The 18,233-nt window shown below is 38.0% G+C and overlaps 1 protein-coding gene across 7 annotated transcripts in view; it reads left to right on the top strand.

Moving 5' to 3' along the window:
• RGS12 (regulator of G protein signaling 12) overlaps nt 1-18,233 on the top strand; it is an 86,181-nt gene that overhangs the window by 43,331 nt on the left and 24,617 nt on the right. For all 7 annotated transcript variants that reach the window (XM_077177772.1, XM_054633721.2, XM_077177771.1 and 4 more), the window contains 5 exons: nt 7,906-8,075; nt 11,143-11,235; nt 12,355-12,498; nt 15,979-16,158; nt 17,396-17,549. In XM_077177772.1, coding sequence (XP_077033887.1) covers nt 7,906-8,075; nt 11,143-11,235; nt 12,355-12,498; nt 15,979-16,158; nt 17,396-17,549 — 741 coding nt within the window. The remainder of the gene's footprint in view (nt 1-7,905; nt 8,076-11,142; nt 11,236-12,354; nt 12,499-15,978; nt 16,159-17,395; nt 17,550-18,233) is intronic.

Raw genomic sequence — 18,233 nt, 5'->3', positions numbered from 1 at the left:
ATTGTCCTTTACATACCTTGTTTGCTTTAAAGAGATGCTCTGGCTTCTAAGTCGTAAGCTGTGTTGGTACATTTGCTGAGGTTGAACTTTGTTAAGTGTGGTCCTTTTTGAGAAGGGGGTAAGTAATTTGATATTTGTAAATTCCCAGCATGGAGCTTTTGCATTTCTGGAATACTTCTAAGTAAACTCCTCTTTATTGCACATAAGCGGGTTTATTTTGATTTTAACATGCCTTTAATGTTTTGAAGGATGTCCACTCTTTGTTAAACATTAGAAAATGATTTCTCTGAAGCTTTGAAGTTAATTGAAACAGTTTAAAAAGGCTTCCTTAATGGAATAAAGGAATTTGTATAGTGGAGGGTATAAAGGAGATGGATTTTCTCCTTGTCTTCTCTGTCAGGAGTTGGTTCACTTGATCCTGCAGAAAAACTCATGTATTTTTGTGTTTACTGTGCTTTGACAACATTACAAGACAAATTTATTAAATAAAAAGGGCAAAAGGGAACAAGATGTGTTGCTGTAATCAGTACAGTGAAATTGAAAAAAAGTATTTGGAATGCTAAGGATAATTTTTTTATATTACATGCAAATGTAAATGAAAATTAGCAATATTATTTACAAAACTTTTTCATATCCTAATTTCTGATTCTTTACAAGACCAAAACTGCACTTCAGAAAAACGTTGCTGTTTTGGTCCTTTTGCTGGAGCCATTTTCCAGTGGCTGACTTTGTCAGGTATTCTCCTTCTCTACTGCTGACACAATCTAATGCTTCACTGTGCTTCTGTCTGGATGAGAAGTAGACTCTGTGTTGTATTGTCTTGTCCACAAAGTGATAAAACAACAAACCAGAAAATAATAGTGTTTATTCTGCTTTCTATTAATAAAATGTAGCCTGTGTTTTTCTGGGAAAAATACGTAATTTTTTTTCCCCCACATGTTACCTTGATATAAAAATCAGAGCAGACCACAGACTTTCTGATTGTGTATGTAGTTGTTGAGGACCAAAAATTTGATTGATCTTTTTTTAGGTGAAATGCAATGTACTTGTGTCTTGTCTCCACAAGTGGTCTTGTTCTGTGTTAATGAAAGTTATTTTGTTGCTTATCCAGACTTGGAATCCCTGTGATAGTACTCATACAATAATAATGTCAAGATTTTTATCCTTCCAGCTGAAAATTTATTTTAAAAATACTGCTTATTTTCAGTTCTTCCAATATGATTTGTGTCTTACTCCAAATCTCTAGGTAGCTGTTTTCACAATTAATTATATACAGTTTTTTGAACTCATGAAATCTTAGGGCCATATAAAGTCACAGAGGTGAAAAACAGCCAAGAAGTTATGTGCTATTTTCTGCTGCATTCTATTCCCTGTTTTTTAGCTAATTCAGAATTTAACATGAACTATCTCTTCATTGTTAAATGCTACTTAAGAAGGGGGATAATTTGTGTAAAAAGTGGTAGTTGAACTATATTGAATAATATCAAATCCATTGAATAACATCGAATCCATGCTTAAATACCCAGATAATGGGTTGGAAAAATAGGAGCCAGAGAGACTGTAACCAGAAAAAGTGAAATTAAATGAATTTCTAATTCATTTTGAGCTGCATTGAGTAAAAAGTTGTGATTCATGCGTGAATTATATTTTCTAGCATTTACTTTCATTGAGTATGGCACAGCACAGAAATTTTTTCAGTTTTCCTTAATCTCACTAATACAGAAATAGATCCACAGACTTAGACATTTTAGGGTATGTTTAGTTTAGGAAATTTTCACCAGTGTAACCATTGGTACAGCACTGCATACTTCCCTTCCTAGACTAAATCTTTGTCATCACAGAATCACAGAATGATTTGGGTTGGAAGGGACTGTAAAGGTCAACTTGTTCCAGCCCTGCTGCCATCCAACCTAGCCTTGACACTTCCAGGGCTGGGACATCTACAGTTTCTCTGGGCAACTGATCCAGTGTTATCATCACTGTCAGAGTGAAAAATTTCTAATATCTAATCTAAATCTACCCTCCTTCAGTTTAAAGCCCTTTGTCTGCTCTTGTCAGAAGTCCCTCTCCAGCTCTCTTGTACCCCTTATAGGTACTGGAAGGTGCCCTAAGGTCTCTCCAGGACCTTCTCTTCTGCTTAGTATTATTAATTAATATTATTATTTGTACATATAGTTAGAGAGTATAAATACTGTTGTTAAGCTTTAGTTTGGGAAGAAAATTAATGTGTAAAAAGCAATTATGTGTTTCTATAAACCTCCTCAGTATGGTGGGAGGCACAACAGTTCTTTGTACATTTTCTTTCCAAAGTCAATGAAGATTTATGTCATATGGCTTTTATTGTGTTAGAGCCTGGCCCTGGAAACCATCTAGCCCTTTGTTTTTATTTTATATTTTACATCCCAGCTTGTGCAAGGCTGGGATGTTCTTATCAGCCAAAACTCTGCACTTGGGTATTGTCAGATAGCTGATTGTAAATTAGTGTTGTTTCCAGATGTGCTGACCAGTGGCAGCTCTTAACTGTAATTGATTTGTGTAATGAATTGCAGACAATCAGAATGCAAACTGTAATAATGCTTAGATGCAAGATTACTGCAGTAGATCAACTAATCTGCTCTAGGGGTAGCAGGAACCATTTGATGTTACTACAGTGACCTGTAATTATGAGGTTTCTCTTATTTCCCACCTCAGAAACTGTCCCTGGCTGCTGACTGTGGAGTGTGTACACAGCACGCAGGCTGTGCCTGGTGTTTTCAGCACTGTGCCATCTGAATTGTCACAGGGATGATCAATAGGTCCCTGCTAATGACTGACTTTGCTATTTATACCTGGAAGGCACTTTAGAAAGGAAAAACCAAAAGGTCAAAGGATCTATAACAGAAGTACCATCATCATTCATCTCCCAGACAGAGGTAGTGAGGTATCTGAGCTAGTGAGAATGGCTGAGTCAGTTCTCACCTGCTGTTCCCTGCAGAGATCAGTTCCACAAAGCTGAAATAATTCAGCCTAACAGATACTATATGCACATTTCTTCCTAAGATACTACTTTGCTGTAGTTTCTGCTGCTTTTTGCTTTTAGTGTTCATCACTTGGAAAGAATTTTCTTAAGGAAAAGTGTTCCTAAAGACCTTTCTGAAAGGAATCTGATGTTTGCAGTAATAAATAATGAAAACTGTATTTTAGAAAGTAACAGAAGAAGGTAAGGCAAAAAATTAGCAATGAAGTGCAGAATAAAACAAAACACTGTTTATGCTTTTTGCACTATAACTACAGATGGATTATTTCCTCTAACAGGTATTTGACTTATTTGTCAGTTCTGCTGGTGGTGCATGCTCACTGTAGCTGTGTTCCACCGTAGCATCAATAATTCAAGTTCCTTTAGCAGCAGTGGCAAAAGGTCTTTCCTTTAAATTATTTATGTAGCATTTTATAATGCTTTGTGTTAAGTATACTATTGCTTCCCTCTGCTTGAAGCAGTGAGGGTAAGGAATCAACTTGTTCAGAATGGCGTTGGAAGCTCCCAGGAGTTGCTGTGGGGAACTTTGTTAGCTTAGCTTCCCTCATCCCACAATTGCAGAGGAGCAAACCATGTGCTGTGCAGTCAGACTGACCTGCACCCAATGGGTTCCGGGACGCTGCAGCTGAACTTGGTATGGATTCAGAAGGATGGCTTTCAGTGAAGGGCTTGAAGTGTTTCATTAAGTGGCACCACAGTGGTTCTTACCAGCTTTATCCAGGTAAAGTGTTTAGTGATTATATGATTTGTGTGCGTTCCTGCTTAGCTTCTCACAACAAAAAAAAGAAAAGTATTTGTAGGCTGAAAAATGTATGCAAAATACAAATGCATACAAAAGAACCTTCATTTATGGTATTCAGGCTTATGGCTTTGTATTATCTAAACCAAAACTTCTGAAGCCACTCTATCCTGAATACTTTCAAGACTTAGTTGATTAAATGCCTGTATTTTCTTACATAATGCTGTTTTTGTAAATAAATAAAACCAAGACCCTCTATGGAATGTGTAAACATAAAAAGTGCAAAACCCTGTGTTTTGAGGATTTTTTAGACAGCATTCTGTGTCAGTTCTGTATTTGCAAAAGGTAATAAATGAAACTAAACAAGTTTGCACTCAAAATAGTTTTTCCTCAGTAGGTATGGTTGTTATCAAGCAGAACAAAAATAAAGTTAGGTCCCTGGGATTTGAAATGTTTGATCAAGGAGCCTCCTTTTACAGGTAATACAAGATAAGTCAGTGCTTCCAGCAGTGATGACAAAGGAAGGCAGGCATTTGGAAACTTCCCAGCATTGCTGTAGTCCATGTTGTCCATGCAGAGCTGGGATTTTTCACATTAAACTTCTCTGGCATCCTGAGATTCCCAACTGCTCCTTTTCTTTTTTAAAATACTTTCAAGGCAGAGGAGGAGAAGTCCACTTTGCAGAACAACCCCGTGGTGAGAGCATGTGAGGGTGGGAGTCAGGGCTCTGTGTTTCCTCTGATGACCATCACAGAGGGCTCATTAGATGAAATATGTGACTGGGTTCTCCATTCCTGCTTTCCAAGGTGGGCTGCATGTACCTAGGAATGCATGAGCTGTGAGAGTCAGGAAACCTGATGCTGGAGTCTTTCACTGGAAACATTCCTCTGCAAGAGGAGTGGAGCAGGAATTATGCCTTATACAGTCTTCATTTAAGTGTGATTTGGATAAATTGGGTACTAATGGTAGAATCAGGGAGGTGTTTTTCCTTCTATCTGACTTTCCTTTTCTCCAGTTCTCAATGGTGTATCTGCACTAGGCTGTAACTCTTTTAATTGCAACTGATAGTCTGGGTGGTAAAAGAACTAGAATAACCAAGCCTTTTTGACAAACAGCCTTTTCTGTATTGTTTTCAGCTTGATGGGTACCACAGCAGAAAGCTCTACAGATTTTAAAAGCAAACCGACTGCATTTTTTCATTAAGGGAAACCAAAGCTGTGCCAGGGTTAAGTATAAATTAAAATAGTTCTTTTTGAAAAAAAGCTGAATTACCTAAATTAAATCTACCAGAACACAGACAGTTTACTGGGAATGAGTAATCCCTTAATGCTGTGTTAACATATTGGAGGATCTGTGCTAGTAGCTCTTTGGTTGTTGGAAATAGAGTCTTATTTTGGATCATTTGTTTGCATGGGATCTCCAGAGCTGGGAGTGTATCAGAGGAGGGAGAAGCCGGTGCAGTTTAGAGGAGTGTAACTCTGAGGAGCTGGAGAGAGCAGGCAGCTGCTAGCAATTAAAGGTAGTTAGCAGTTCCCCATGGTGTAAACACTGGAGGCTGTAATTGCAGTTGGGTTTCCCGGCTGCCATGGGGGAATTGAACGCCTGCCATGGGAGGGAGGTGATGCTGACTGGCTGGTGATGGCTGTGCCTGCCACTTGCCAGTCCCTCCTGGCTCCTAAGGCACTGTGACTCCAGGATCCAGAGCTGAGCTCTTGGTGTGGCTGCTCCCTAATTCCTCTCTGCCAGCCAAGGAGGTTTCAGGGGTTTGGTATGTGGGATGAGTTTGCCTTTCTGACTTTGCCTGAAAGGAACAAGGAAGTTTTCATCATTCATCACTGGGGATTGAACCCTCCAGGAGTGAGGCAGTATCTGAAACTGTTCCAGATCTATCAAGAAGTGGGTGTCTATTTATATCCTGGACTGTAAAACAGAGCATATCCACCTGTGTAGTTAAAGCAAAATACTACAGATAATAAAGTTAGATATCATCCTCTTCAGATTCACATTAACTTCTTCCACAATAGTTTCACTCTGGTGACAGATAGTCTCTAATGAAGTTAACAGTTGACTTGGTGATGCTCTTTCACATGCCTTAAAGAAAAAGTGAATAAATATTTGTATAAGAAAATCTGGCATTATTTGCTGAGTGTTTGTAATTAGCCTTGATTAATATGGTGATAGGGCAAACAAAATTATTTATATACCTGATTTGTTACTAGTGTCCTTAAAGATTATCATTATTGAAAATACAAAGTTATGTTTTGTTTTTCCCTCATCTAATTTTGTATCTTTGTCTTATTTTTTCTTAAAAATAGCTTGGCTTACAGAAACTCAGAGTAGTTAACTGTTACATCTCAGTGAATATTTCTGAGCTAAGAATATGCTTAAAAATGAAGTTTGGTAATTCTTAAAATTTTTTTTTCTTATCTTAACAACTATCTTTATCACTTTTCCCAGTGCTTGTAACTGTTTTGAATGGTGCATTTTTTCAAACCTCTTACTTCCAGGAAGGAACAGTAATGTTTTGAAACATGAAGTTTGGAAATGCAGAGTGCTTTCAAATACTTCTAACATAAAAGGAGACCTTGGGAGACCGTATAAAGTAGGGTCTTTTTGGTGAAATTACGCATTGCTTTAGTTAGTCTAAGTGATTAACTGAGAAAAATCATTAAAATATCCCCATGAAGCACAGTCCATTTCTGACTGGTTGTGAATTCAGTTTTCTCCAACAGATTCCATTTCTAATGAGCTGCATACTTGCTTTTCCATTTGGCATAAAATTGCTGAATATACCATCTATTGAATTTGAGGGTATTATTTTCTCACATCTATTACTGCAAATTTTTCAAATAATTGAATGTCTGTGATTTTTTTCATCCCTTCATCAAAGAATCTCATTCAGTTTGGCATCTCTCTGTGTGCAACCTCTCCTGCTTGAAGCAGGGAGATCAGACCAGGTAGCTCAGGCTTTAGTTGTGTGTCCACAATGAATTAAACCTCACATCACCTCTATAAAGTCTGCAGCTGTGAGTTCAGCATTACCAGTTTTACATTTGTATACACTGGGAGGTGGAGGGACCATCCTATAAAAGGTTGTGCAGGAAGTGAATGACAAATCTGTGACTAGAGCCCTGCTGTAAGCAGTTCCCCCTCTTAGAGCAGCCATTTCTTTCCCCTTTCTACTGCTGTGAACAAATGGTCACTTTGACTTTTTTTTGTGTGCCTATTTTGTTTACTGACATGACAAAGATGATCTGGGGTTAATACTTGAAATTTTTAGCCTGCTATACGAGGAGTTTTTTTGTATTTCCCTGAATTCTCTATGGGTTCTTGTTCATTTGTTTCTCAGAATAAAAAATCACTTCTAAAGATCTAAAGGATCTAGTAAATTCTCATCTTGGGGTCTCAGATTATTCCAGTATGTTGGCTGGAGTCTAGAATGGATCCCTGTTTTTATCAGAATCCATAATAAATGGAGGATCCATGATTTGATGTCTCTTACTTCCTGTGGATGAGGAAGGTATCCCTTACTATCTAATTTTCCTAATGTTCTTTTCCACAATTGACTCCTCTCCTAAATTTTCAGTATTAATGGGAATCTTATATTTCCATGCAAAATTTCACAGGTTGCCTGTCTACCAGTTGAAGTGTATATGAAATTTTGCTGTCTCCTTTCACCTAAGAGGTTTTTGCCCACGTTCTGGTGAACAGTGGGCTCTTGAAAGTCAACTTTCCTTGGATAACCTTCTGAAGGAGTGCAGTCTATAGTGCAAGATATATAAAGAGGAAAATGGATTTTATTTCGTGGAACAAGAAAAAAAGATTTTATTTTGGGCCTGTCCCTTCTGCTTCTGTCAGGGGACTGCTGTTGAGACACTCATTCAATTTTCTTTGCACTGGAACAGAAGAACTTGAAAGGTGTTTGAGGTGTTTTTTTTTCTATGCAGGTGCTCTTACTAAAAATGGAGAGGGATATTTAGAAGTCTGCACCACTGTGAGCTTGAGCAGGAGGTGTGATAAACCAAATAAACAATCCTGAAGAGTAAAAGTATAATATGTATAATATACATAATATTTATATAATAGTACTTAACACTAGTGTATATATATAATAATACTTTATTGACACTGTGATTTCCTTTGTTGGCAGAGCTGAACAGCACTGAGTTGAAGGACTGCATCAGTGAGAACAGCCTCAGCAGCAATGCCAGCCTCCCCAGCGTGCAGAGCTGCCGGCGCCTGCGCGAGCGGAGGGTCGCCAGCTGGGCCGTGTCCTTTGAGAGGCTTCTGCAGGACTCTGTTGGTGTTAAATATTTTTCGGTGAGTTTTGAGGGACAGTGAGAGGCTTTCCAAAATACTGCTGCTCTAATTTTCCTGTATTTTTTTTTTTTCTTGACACTCTCCTTGTACAGGGCAAGAGACAGGAGCTCATTTGTGCTCTGTTGTTACCTGAGCATCTTTCTGAGTTTACACAGCTTCACAGTTGAGTAAAAGTTCATAATAATATTCAGATTGCCACGCATCTCTGCATAGCTTCCATTTTCACCTGAAACTTCTGCTATATTTGGTTGTCTGGGAACTTTTAGAATGCTTCCCCATTTTGTAAAATGCTTTTTTTTTTTTGTATCTGGAGCCCTTGTACAAGAAGAAGGAAGTACTTTTAGTAGTTTCCTAAGAATGAGTTGTTTTTTACATCTATCTCCTGAAACATTGGAAGCCACATAGAAGGTGTTTTCAATGATAGAGTGGCTTATTTTCCTGTGAAAGGTTTTTAGAAATAATTTTTGGAAGTAGTTATGGTAGTTAAGAGCACTGGTTAAAACTGCAACTTGAAAGAGTAATGCTGAGTATTTCCAAAGCATAAATACTTTTTAATACATAAATACTGTTCTACACAGCACATTTATTGTAAATAGCATCATCTCTATTTTGCAAGGGAACTGAGGGTGCACACTTTTGCTTTGTTGCACTGAGAGTGCGTTGCTGATTCTGAATGTGTTACACAGGGACAGTTTGTGCTGCCCAAGTAATTTTCTCAATGAGAATATAAGGAAACATGTGGTTTAGGAAAGGTAGATTATTGGAATCTGCAGTGACTCAGAAAGACTCTTTTGCTTGATACAAAGGTATTAAGAAATCACAATGGCCAATAAGCAGACTTCCGTGTTAACTGGTGGGGGAACCCAAAACTCACATTAACAGTGAACATCTATTTGTGGAAACAGAGAAGAGGAAAGCAAAATAATACATCCTGGATGTTATGTTACTTAGTTTAGCAGAGTAGTTTGAAAGTTAATAGCATTTCTGCTTTCATACTGAGACTTCTTGTCAGGCTGGAAAAAAAATTACAGTTCTGATCTGATGCTAGAGTCCATCTAAAAAATGATGTAGTTCATGGGGCTCCTACTGAAAGTTCAGTTGACTTGGTTCTAATTACTTGTAAACCTCTGGTAAACTTGTGTACACTTAGGAAATTGCTGCATTAAATTTTTAGCTGCTATGATACTTCAAAACTTACATTATAAATGTAAAAAGTGGCTCATATAATTTTAATAGATGTTCAGATTAAAAGGTTAGAGGTACACTTCATTTCAGCAAAAGCCAACCTCAGATATTCTGGAAGTTTTACTTTTCGCCCACATTTTATTCTAATTAGAACTTCTTTTTATAAACATTGCAAAGGCACAAGTCTTAAAGAAATACCAACTTTAAAAAACAATTAGGGAATGTTAAAGTTTATTGTGTGCACCACCATTTTCTTGAGGCCCAGGAGATGTCCAGAGCCATTGCTTAGATTTATTAACCTGGTTGCCATAACACTGTGCAGTTACAGATTGCTGCCAGTATCCAGGAACACTGAGGCACCAGCATTTAATTTAGGGTGCCACAGCAAGTGTCTTGATGCATGTGGGATCCAGCATCTGCCTTTCCTGAGAACAGCTTTGTCACAGAGCAGGAATTGCTCTCTAAGAAGGAGAGATTTTGCATGTTTTGCAAATAGTCCCACTTTGCATAATAGCTGCTGCTTGGAGCAGTCAGCCAGGAGGTGAGAGCTGTTTGCAGGTCCCCCCACAAGGGGTTCAGAGCAGCCTCTGCAGCTTCCCAGCCGTGGGTGACACCTGCTTGGCTGCCTGGTGTCCCAGCTGGGGCACCCCTCAGCCCTTCTGGAGAAGCTGAGATGTTGGACAGCTGTGCCCAAACCCTGTGGCCACGAGGAAACAAGTGGAGATGGACTCTGGGTTCCCAGGGAATGTGCCCAGGGGGAAGTAGGCACTTGTGTTCTGGTACTTGCTCACTCATTTGGTTCTCTTTAAATATGTAATTACATGTAAAGTGCAGAAATGTTCCCCTGACTACTCTCAGGATTGTCTTTTATGCGTTTGGTGTCTCAGCTTATGTATCCAAAGAACTTTAAATTCAGAGCTTGCTTGGGCATTTAGATTCCCTGTATTGTAGTTTATCTCAATTGCTTTCTTACAGCTGGACTCCCTGAACTCTTATGTAAATCTGAAAAGCACAAATAAACTTAAGTTTATTTCTGTGTAGATTCTTCTTACACAGCTTTCTGAGGCTGCTTTGTATGATAAGGAAGCTTCACTGACACTCATGTGATGATTGAGTGAAGGTTGTGGTGGATCAAGTTATTTTTTTATGTCTTTATTTTCCCCTGATGGTTAAAATTCTTTTAAGATGCTGAGAGAATATTGAATTATACAGCTTTGAGTGTGGGACAGTTTGTAATTATAGAGTCTTCCAATTGAATCAGTATCAGTGTTCATTTAGACTTTAGGATGCTGTAATATCAATGTCCTGAGTATTCTGTGTTGTACCGGGAGATATTTTATTTTCCTCTCAGTGAGTATTTTCCAAAGAGAAACCAGGTAACCACATCAAACATAGTGAACAGTGATAGATTTTTGTTTTATAGTTGGCATGTGATACAAAAAGACACTGTAATGAATCCAGGATTGGTTATGGGCACTTCTTGATAAACATCTACTCTGTTACATCAGTAGAACTGCAATTAAAGACATTTACAGTGCCACTTTTAGATCTAGTTTATAAAGCATTTAATTTTTATTTAAAGTGTATTCACCAGTCTATGCACTACTTAGCATGACATTTCAAATTTTGTACTTGCAAATGATTTGATTGTAACTTGATGTATTCTTCTAAATGTATACATGTAAACAGACAGAAGAAAGAGGGGAGCACCAGGTATGTATTGGACATATATTGATTTTTACTTTAGGAAAAAACTGGATTGTGAGACTGATTGAAAACTTACATTTATGCCAACTTTCCAAGCATTATATATAAATGTTTTTTAAGCTGACAAGTAACTTTTCTTTGAGATATTTATTTATTTGCTTATTTTTTCCCCTAGGAATTTCTACGGAAAGAATTTAGCGAAGAAAATATTTTATTTTGGCAGGCCTGTGAATATTTTAACCATGTACCTGCACATGATAAAAAAGAGGTAAGTTAATGTTGTATTGCAATACCATCCGTTGCTTCTTCAAAAATTATTACTCCTTCAAGATTATTGAAATGAATGGAGCTGTGCTTGGTCTGGGTACTGTGACATCACTAAAACAGAGTGGGATGACCTAAGTTTAAGAATTTGGATATGTTCAAACTGCAGCAAAGTGCAGAGGTGGCTCTGTGAGAATGAGTTAAAGTATGCTGGATGTTGCAAGTGACCAGCAGTGGTAGCCCAGTGCATGGAAGTGCAGAGCAAGTTAATTGACCATGTCAGGGAGAGGCCTCTTGCACTCTTTGAGCTAAACTGACTCCACCAACCAAGACTGTGTTTCTAAATAACTTAATTATCTGCTGCTCCAAGGGCAGGGCTCTCATGTTTGTTCACAAATTATGAGAATCTCCATCTCATCCTTTTGAGGGAATCCTACATTGGTCAGGCAGTTTGGGTGAATTTTGAACTTCGTACAGGTTGGCAACACTTCTGTCTACACCACAGCCAAACCTAGTCAGGTTTATGTGGTGGAAACAGTTTCACCTTCCAATTCCCTCTTAACTCTTTTGTCTACTAATGAGAATTTTTCTTCTGCTTTCTTCTGTTCTCAAACAAAGTATTTTCTGAACACCACCCTTAAGGGCTGTGGGCTCAGCTTGGTGGGTTTTTCATTATTTTCATGATGTGGGTGTTTCAAGTAAACAAGTTAAAAATGAGTGGTTTTGACTGTAAATATTCATATATATACTTACCTTTTTCTCACTTCTAGAAATTTAATCTTAGAGGATGTATTTAAATAGTGTTATGTAAAAGATCTAAAAATCTGAAAAAAATTACTCTTCTTTTACAAAAATACTTGCTGTGGCTCACTGCTTGATTAGTTTAATTTTTATTTAGAGGATAACTTTGACTGTTCAGGAAATTTTTGATGAATATTTGTAATCATAAAGAAAAAACTCTATTTATGTGCTTAAAACTCGCAGAAGCTGTTATATAAAAAATACATATATAAAAGATTCAGGAGTGGCTATCTATTTTTGGGTGGAATGTATCAGTGTAAGAAATGCCTAGCTAAAATGATGGTTTTAAAACAAACATACATTTAGCATTTCTTTTCTGTAGCTTTCTTACAGGGCTCGGGAGATCTTCAGTAAGTTCTTGTGTAGCAAAGCTACAACCCCAGTTAATATTGACAGCCAGGCACAGCTGGCAGATGATATTCTCAATTCTCCCCATCCAGATATGTTCAAGGAACAGCAACTTCAGGTAACCATAGTAACCATGAATGTTCTATGTTTATGTCTGTTATCTTTTCCTTTATAATCTATAAAAATAGTTTTACATGCTGTGTATTTTAGACTCTGTTAGAAGAATAGAAAAAAGGCTGCTTGGCTGTTTTTCTGTTATGTGGAGAGAAGATTTTCACTTAACTAAAAAATAATCTGAAAAGTACTATTATTGAAATGAGGGTCTAGTGCAAGTAAATAATTCCATGTGTTGCAGCACCATTGCATAGAGTGTTTGCATCTGGCTGCTTTTCTTTTCTTTAGTGGAGAGCTGAGTACAGAAATAGTGTCTAGTTTTGGTTTTTAAAATGTTGTAGTAAGGGAGTTCTTCTCTTAGGCTTTAATACTACTGTCAGGCAAAGAGATTTTAGAACTGTTGAGTCTGAAGACCTCTGAAGTGAATGTATTTTAAATTATTGATAATCAGAGCAGTTATGCAACAACAAGATGCACTTCACATTTCCTGTAGAATTCAAGTTTCTAGGGTTTTTTTTCCCTAAGTCATCTGTTTGGTATTTCTTCTACCCTACCAGTTTATTAGTAGAAGTAGTTTTGATGTCATCATTTTGGAATCAAGGCCATAGCTTCAGTGAGCCAGGTCACAATCTTAGGACACAATCTCAGACCATGTGCTTTTGGGCAATCTGAGCAGCAGGGCACAGTGTCACCCTCCTGCAGAGTGGAGATGGAAAGGAAGGTCTGACTGCTGGTCTGGTAGCTCCCAGCTTTACAGCTACTCCTTCTGCACCTCCCAAGCCTGAGCCTTCTGTGGGAATTAGCAGTCACCACCTTCCCAGACATTTTTTCATGTATTTGTCATCCTGGTGTTGTGGAGACTGTGCCTGAATTCCTCCTTACCCTCTCCCATTTTTTTGGTGGAGCACAGGGTATCCTGATGAGTCAGGTGACAGGGTTGATGCAGGTTTTGTCCTTTTGAAAATGCTGTACCCTTAGTTGGAGGGCTCATAACGAGGGAGAAGATGCTCATGGGAAGTCCTGCTGTGGGTCCAGTCCCAGCCATGTGGCCTTTCTGTACCTGACCTCTTATCTCAAACTCTGCCTCAGGGAGACCCCTCAGTCAGACCCAATCCTTTCACTGAAGAATGAAGTGAGGCAGGATGAGAGCTCCTTGTGCTGCAGGCCCTGGCCTTGGAGCCTGTCTGAGGTGCTGTGGTGTGCTGCCTGGCTGAGGGCAGTGCTGGGCAATCAGCTGCTTGCTGGCCCTTCATTCCTTGCTTTCAGGGAGTGGTTCTGCAGGCCAGTTTGTGGGCTTGGTGGATGGCACCACATGATAACACACAGCTGTGGGTTGTGTAGTTACTGCAGCACACCCACAGACTCTCAAAGTTCAGCTCGTGGTGGTGACACAGCCTTAATAAAGTGAAAGCTCTGCATTTGTGGTCTTTCACAAGATTTTTTAGATTTGAGCACTGACCACAGAGTGGGTGCTGCTCTGTGGTGGTTTTTGGATGAGTGTGGTGCTGGGGAATGGGGAGTGTTGCTGTAGGGCTGCAGAGGAGTGGCAGAATTGTGTGGGAAAGTGCCTTGAAAACACTTTCAAGCCATTCTCTTTCAAGCACTGCCTGTTGGGAATACCCCTGGAAGTTGCTTTCTGTCCATGTCCTGACAAATTTGTCCATGATCTGGTTGTTAGAGGTTGTAAGGGCAGTGTGGATGCAGCTAAAGTACCCAGTTAAGATGTTGTTCCTTTTGTAAATTGAATAAGAACAAGCATTTTCAGTGTTTCTGAATGGAGGACAGTGTAGGTCACTTGAACATACTAATATAAGAATAACATAGCATGTACTTCATGAAGAGTTGATAATGGATGTAAGTTTTTCTACTCTTGTTTATCTGAAAATTTCAAATTATGCTTTTAAAATATATGTTTCTCATTCGTAAGAACAAGAACTAGCATCTGCTAGCCTTCACCCAATAAGCAGAAATCATTAAGCTGTGTAAATATGATAATTCTAAATATAGGAAATAATGGATGTAGTGTGAGCTAGAAACATGGGGCAGATGATAATCAGCTCAAGGTAAATTAGTTACCCTCTCATGACTCTGTCCAGCAAAGTTAGAAGGTTGTAATTTTTTTGCTGTGTTAAATATGTTTAATTTGCAGACTGTCAAAGCTGGCATATACAGAAGTATTTTTCCATAGCTTACCATGTGGAAAACAGTGCATTAAAAGGCAGTACCTAAGCAGGAATGGGAATATATAAAGGAGAAAGTCAAAACCATGGAACTTGGCATTCAGTTTGAGTTAGGTTTCTGTGACAGGATCAAGTTCTCTCTGCTCTGTCTTGCTGTTTACAAGATAAGTTTTGGGCTAAAGCCTGTTGGGAAGGGTGTGTCTGCTCAGTCTGAAGCATGGTTTCCATCTGCAAGTGGGCCACTCAGTCTCAGTGATGGACTTTCCTTTCTGCTCTTGGGAATGCCACAACCTGCTCATGGTGCCTACCTTCCTTTGCTTGTGGGGAATTTGTCATGTCCAAAGAAGTAGCCATTCATACTGTTTTTTCAGATGAACTGAATCATCTAAAAGTGTGGATTCACTTAAAACAGCAGGTTTGCAAAAATGGAACAAAAAATTTAAACATTATTTAGCATTTAAAGGTCTTTTTCGTTTTCATAACTTTAGCTTTGGTTAAATTAGCCTCAGATATTTATTCCAGGCTTGGTCTAGAGCTGCTTTCTTCCTTTGTGGTTAAAGATAAATGTTGATAATTTAATGTAAACTGTTCTCTTTCATGATCTACACATCTTGATTATTGAATTGCCCAGAGATACTGATGGGTTTTTTCCTTATCATTGGGCACATTACTATGGTTTGCTGTTAACACTTGTCAGTTCTGGATTAATGATGTGATGATCTTAGAGGTCTTTTCCAGCCTAAATGATTCTATGACTCTGTGAACATTTTATATGCTGTAAAGGACTCTCAGCTTCTCCTCACATCAGCAATTAACTCTGTGTGTCTTGTATCATTGTGTATCATTGCATATTGTGATCATATCATACTTGTGTGTTTTAGAACATAAACTTTTCTTGTGCACAGCTACCTTAAAACATACCTGTATAACTTAATGCTGTCACATACTGTGCTAGTGTAATAACCTTTAAAATGTTTTAAATGGCCAGCTTGCTGCAGGCTCCACACAGAATGGCATCAACACACTAAAAGAGGATGGTGTTGTCAAGACCCTACAGCATCTCAGCTTGCAGTTTGCACAAATCATAACTTATTTTCTGAACCTGTAATAAGGGAATAGATCAAATTATATTTCACTTTCAAATGGGTGCAGTGTATTTAGCCAGGTGTAAACAATGTCACACCTATGCTGTTTACAGCCTGATGTCCTAAATTTTATGGGAGCTTCCTGTTGCAAAGCAGCTTCATTTTCTTGATGTGCTACTGGAATGGATGTACCCATTATCCATTGTGGTTGAATTTCAGATATTTAACCTGATGAAGTTTGATAGCTATACTCGCTTCCTCAAGTCCCCCCTTTACCAAGAATGCATCTTAGCTGAAGTGGAAGGACGTCCTCTTCCTGATCCTCAGCGTGTTCCCAGCAGCCCCACTTCTAAGCACAGCGTCAGTTCAGACAAGTCCAACATGTCAACACCAAAAAAGGTGACTTTTGCATTCTTGTTATCTCAAACCTGTGTTTTTAAATAATGTTTTTCAAGTTCTTCACAAAAGCAAAGATAACATATAAAATTAAAATGTGTGGTTAGAGGTGCTGGCAAATACAATGGCCAAATTTTTATGTACTCAGGGATATACTTTTTTTTTATTCTTGCCTTTGAATCAGTTTTCTGGATATTGAATTGCTGAATATAATTTTAAATCTTCATTATTATTTAACTATTGTGTACAAATAAAAAGTAAGGGTTATTTTGTTAATACACCACTTCAGAAGCTTATTTGATTGAATATGGGAATTAAGATGTGATAATTTAACCTTTGCTGAGAGGAGACATTTTATCAGAAGTTTTGGAGAGGACTTAACCTAAACTAACTCATTTTGGCAGAGGGTAGTTTTTAATTTCTTACCTCCTACTAAACTAAGATAATTCTGTGTTAAATAAGTACAGTTGCTTAAAAATTAGACCAGTAGTCTTACTGACTGATCCCTTGACATTATTTAGGGTTTATTTTTTCTTCTTGTAGATAATACCACCATGGCATTACATAACTGTATGGGTAAATTATAACTTCTCATTTTTCATGTCAATCACTACAGATTACCCCATCTGCCATTATGTATTCTTATGACTAGGAACCTTTAAAAAGTAGCATTTCAAGGAATATTCTAATAATCTAACAAGAATACTAGCTTGTTAAAAGCAAGTTTAGTTTAATATCAAACATTCCTGACATTTGTATTCTTCAACTCTAATAAATACTTGATTATACTTGTAAATGTTAAACAGTACTTTGTCATTGTCTTTGAAAGCTGTTCATGTTCAAGCCTAGCCTAGGAAAAATACCAAAGTGAAATTCAGTGTTTTAAAAGCAAGGCAAATGGCCTTTCCACATTAACTTAGGCATTACTGGGGACAGTTCTTTCATATTTGCTGTAGCTCCCCATGGCTCGTTTCCAGCTACTGTTTTGTACTCCCTACCAAGCAGCACATTTTCATCCCTGTATTTCTTTCTGTTGCCACTGCTGAGGTTTTTTTGGGGTTTTTTTTTTTTTGATTGCTGCTGAGAGGGATGCTGGCACAGACACCTGTGTGTGGGGTAAAGAAGGCAGCTAACCTGGCCATCACACTCTTGTTTTAGGAAGAAGTGTGGGAAGGTTTATTTTAGACAATATACTCACACCTGTGATCCAACCAGTGATTTAATTGTGTTTTGGTGATAGCTAAGTGGTAAGTCAAAGTCAGGAAGATCTTTAAATGAAGAGTCAGGAGAGGAGGACACTGAGAAGAAAAAGAGGGGAACATTCTTCTCATGGTCAAGAAGTAAGAGTTTGGGAAAATCACAGAAGAGAAGAGAAAATGGTGATTATCCAAACGGTGAGTATCACATTCTGCCTTGTTTCAAGGTTGTTTCAGCAATAGATATGACTAATCTCACCATGATTAGTGGCTATCTAAGTGCATTCTTGGGAGTCACAGAGGAAAGGAATTGTCAAGTCAGAAGGCCATAGTGTGGTTAAGTATTGCTGCAGTTTTGTGGAAGATGTACAAGGAAATAGATAAAAATATGACAATATTTAAATTTGTTTTTACTGAATTCCACAAGATTTTTTTTTAACGTTTTGGAACATTCTGCCTTTCTGTGTGCTGGTAATTGCTTTTTCAAGCAGAGAGCTGCTATTTTTATAGAAAGATAATTTCAAATCTTTATGGAAAAGTCCAGGAGCAGTACAGCAAATAGTGCTCTAGTTAGAGCTATTTAAAAATTCCTCCATCTGTGTTATCCTACTTTTCTTTCTTTTATCTGTAACACACAGGTATGTTCACTTTTGAACAGTCACCATCTGTTTTCACCTTCCCTGACTAAAATGAAAAAGGAGAGTCAGAGGTGTGAAAGCCCTTGTAACCTGCTGTTTTGTTACTTAATTGTGTTTGAGAATTTAAGGAAGAGTTCCCTTATGAAAGCACCTGTATGTGGCCTCTAGTGAAGATGGAAGTTTTGCAGTAAATGATTCTGTTGAGTTAAAAATAATGAAGAAATTCTAGCAAAGCACCAAATTT

Source organism: Agelaius phoeniceus, chromosome 4, assembly GCF_051311805.1.
Source record: "Agelaius phoeniceus isolate bAgePho1 chromosome 4, bAgePho1.hap1, whole genome shotgun sequence".
In the NCBI taxonomy this organism is placed as follows: domain Eukaryota; kingdom Metazoa; phylum Chordata; class Aves; order Passeriformes; family Icteridae; genus Agelaius; species Agelaius phoeniceus.
The sequence above is the reverse complement of the archived record's forward strand: the minus strand, read 5'-3'. Positions and strand labels throughout refer to the sequence as shown.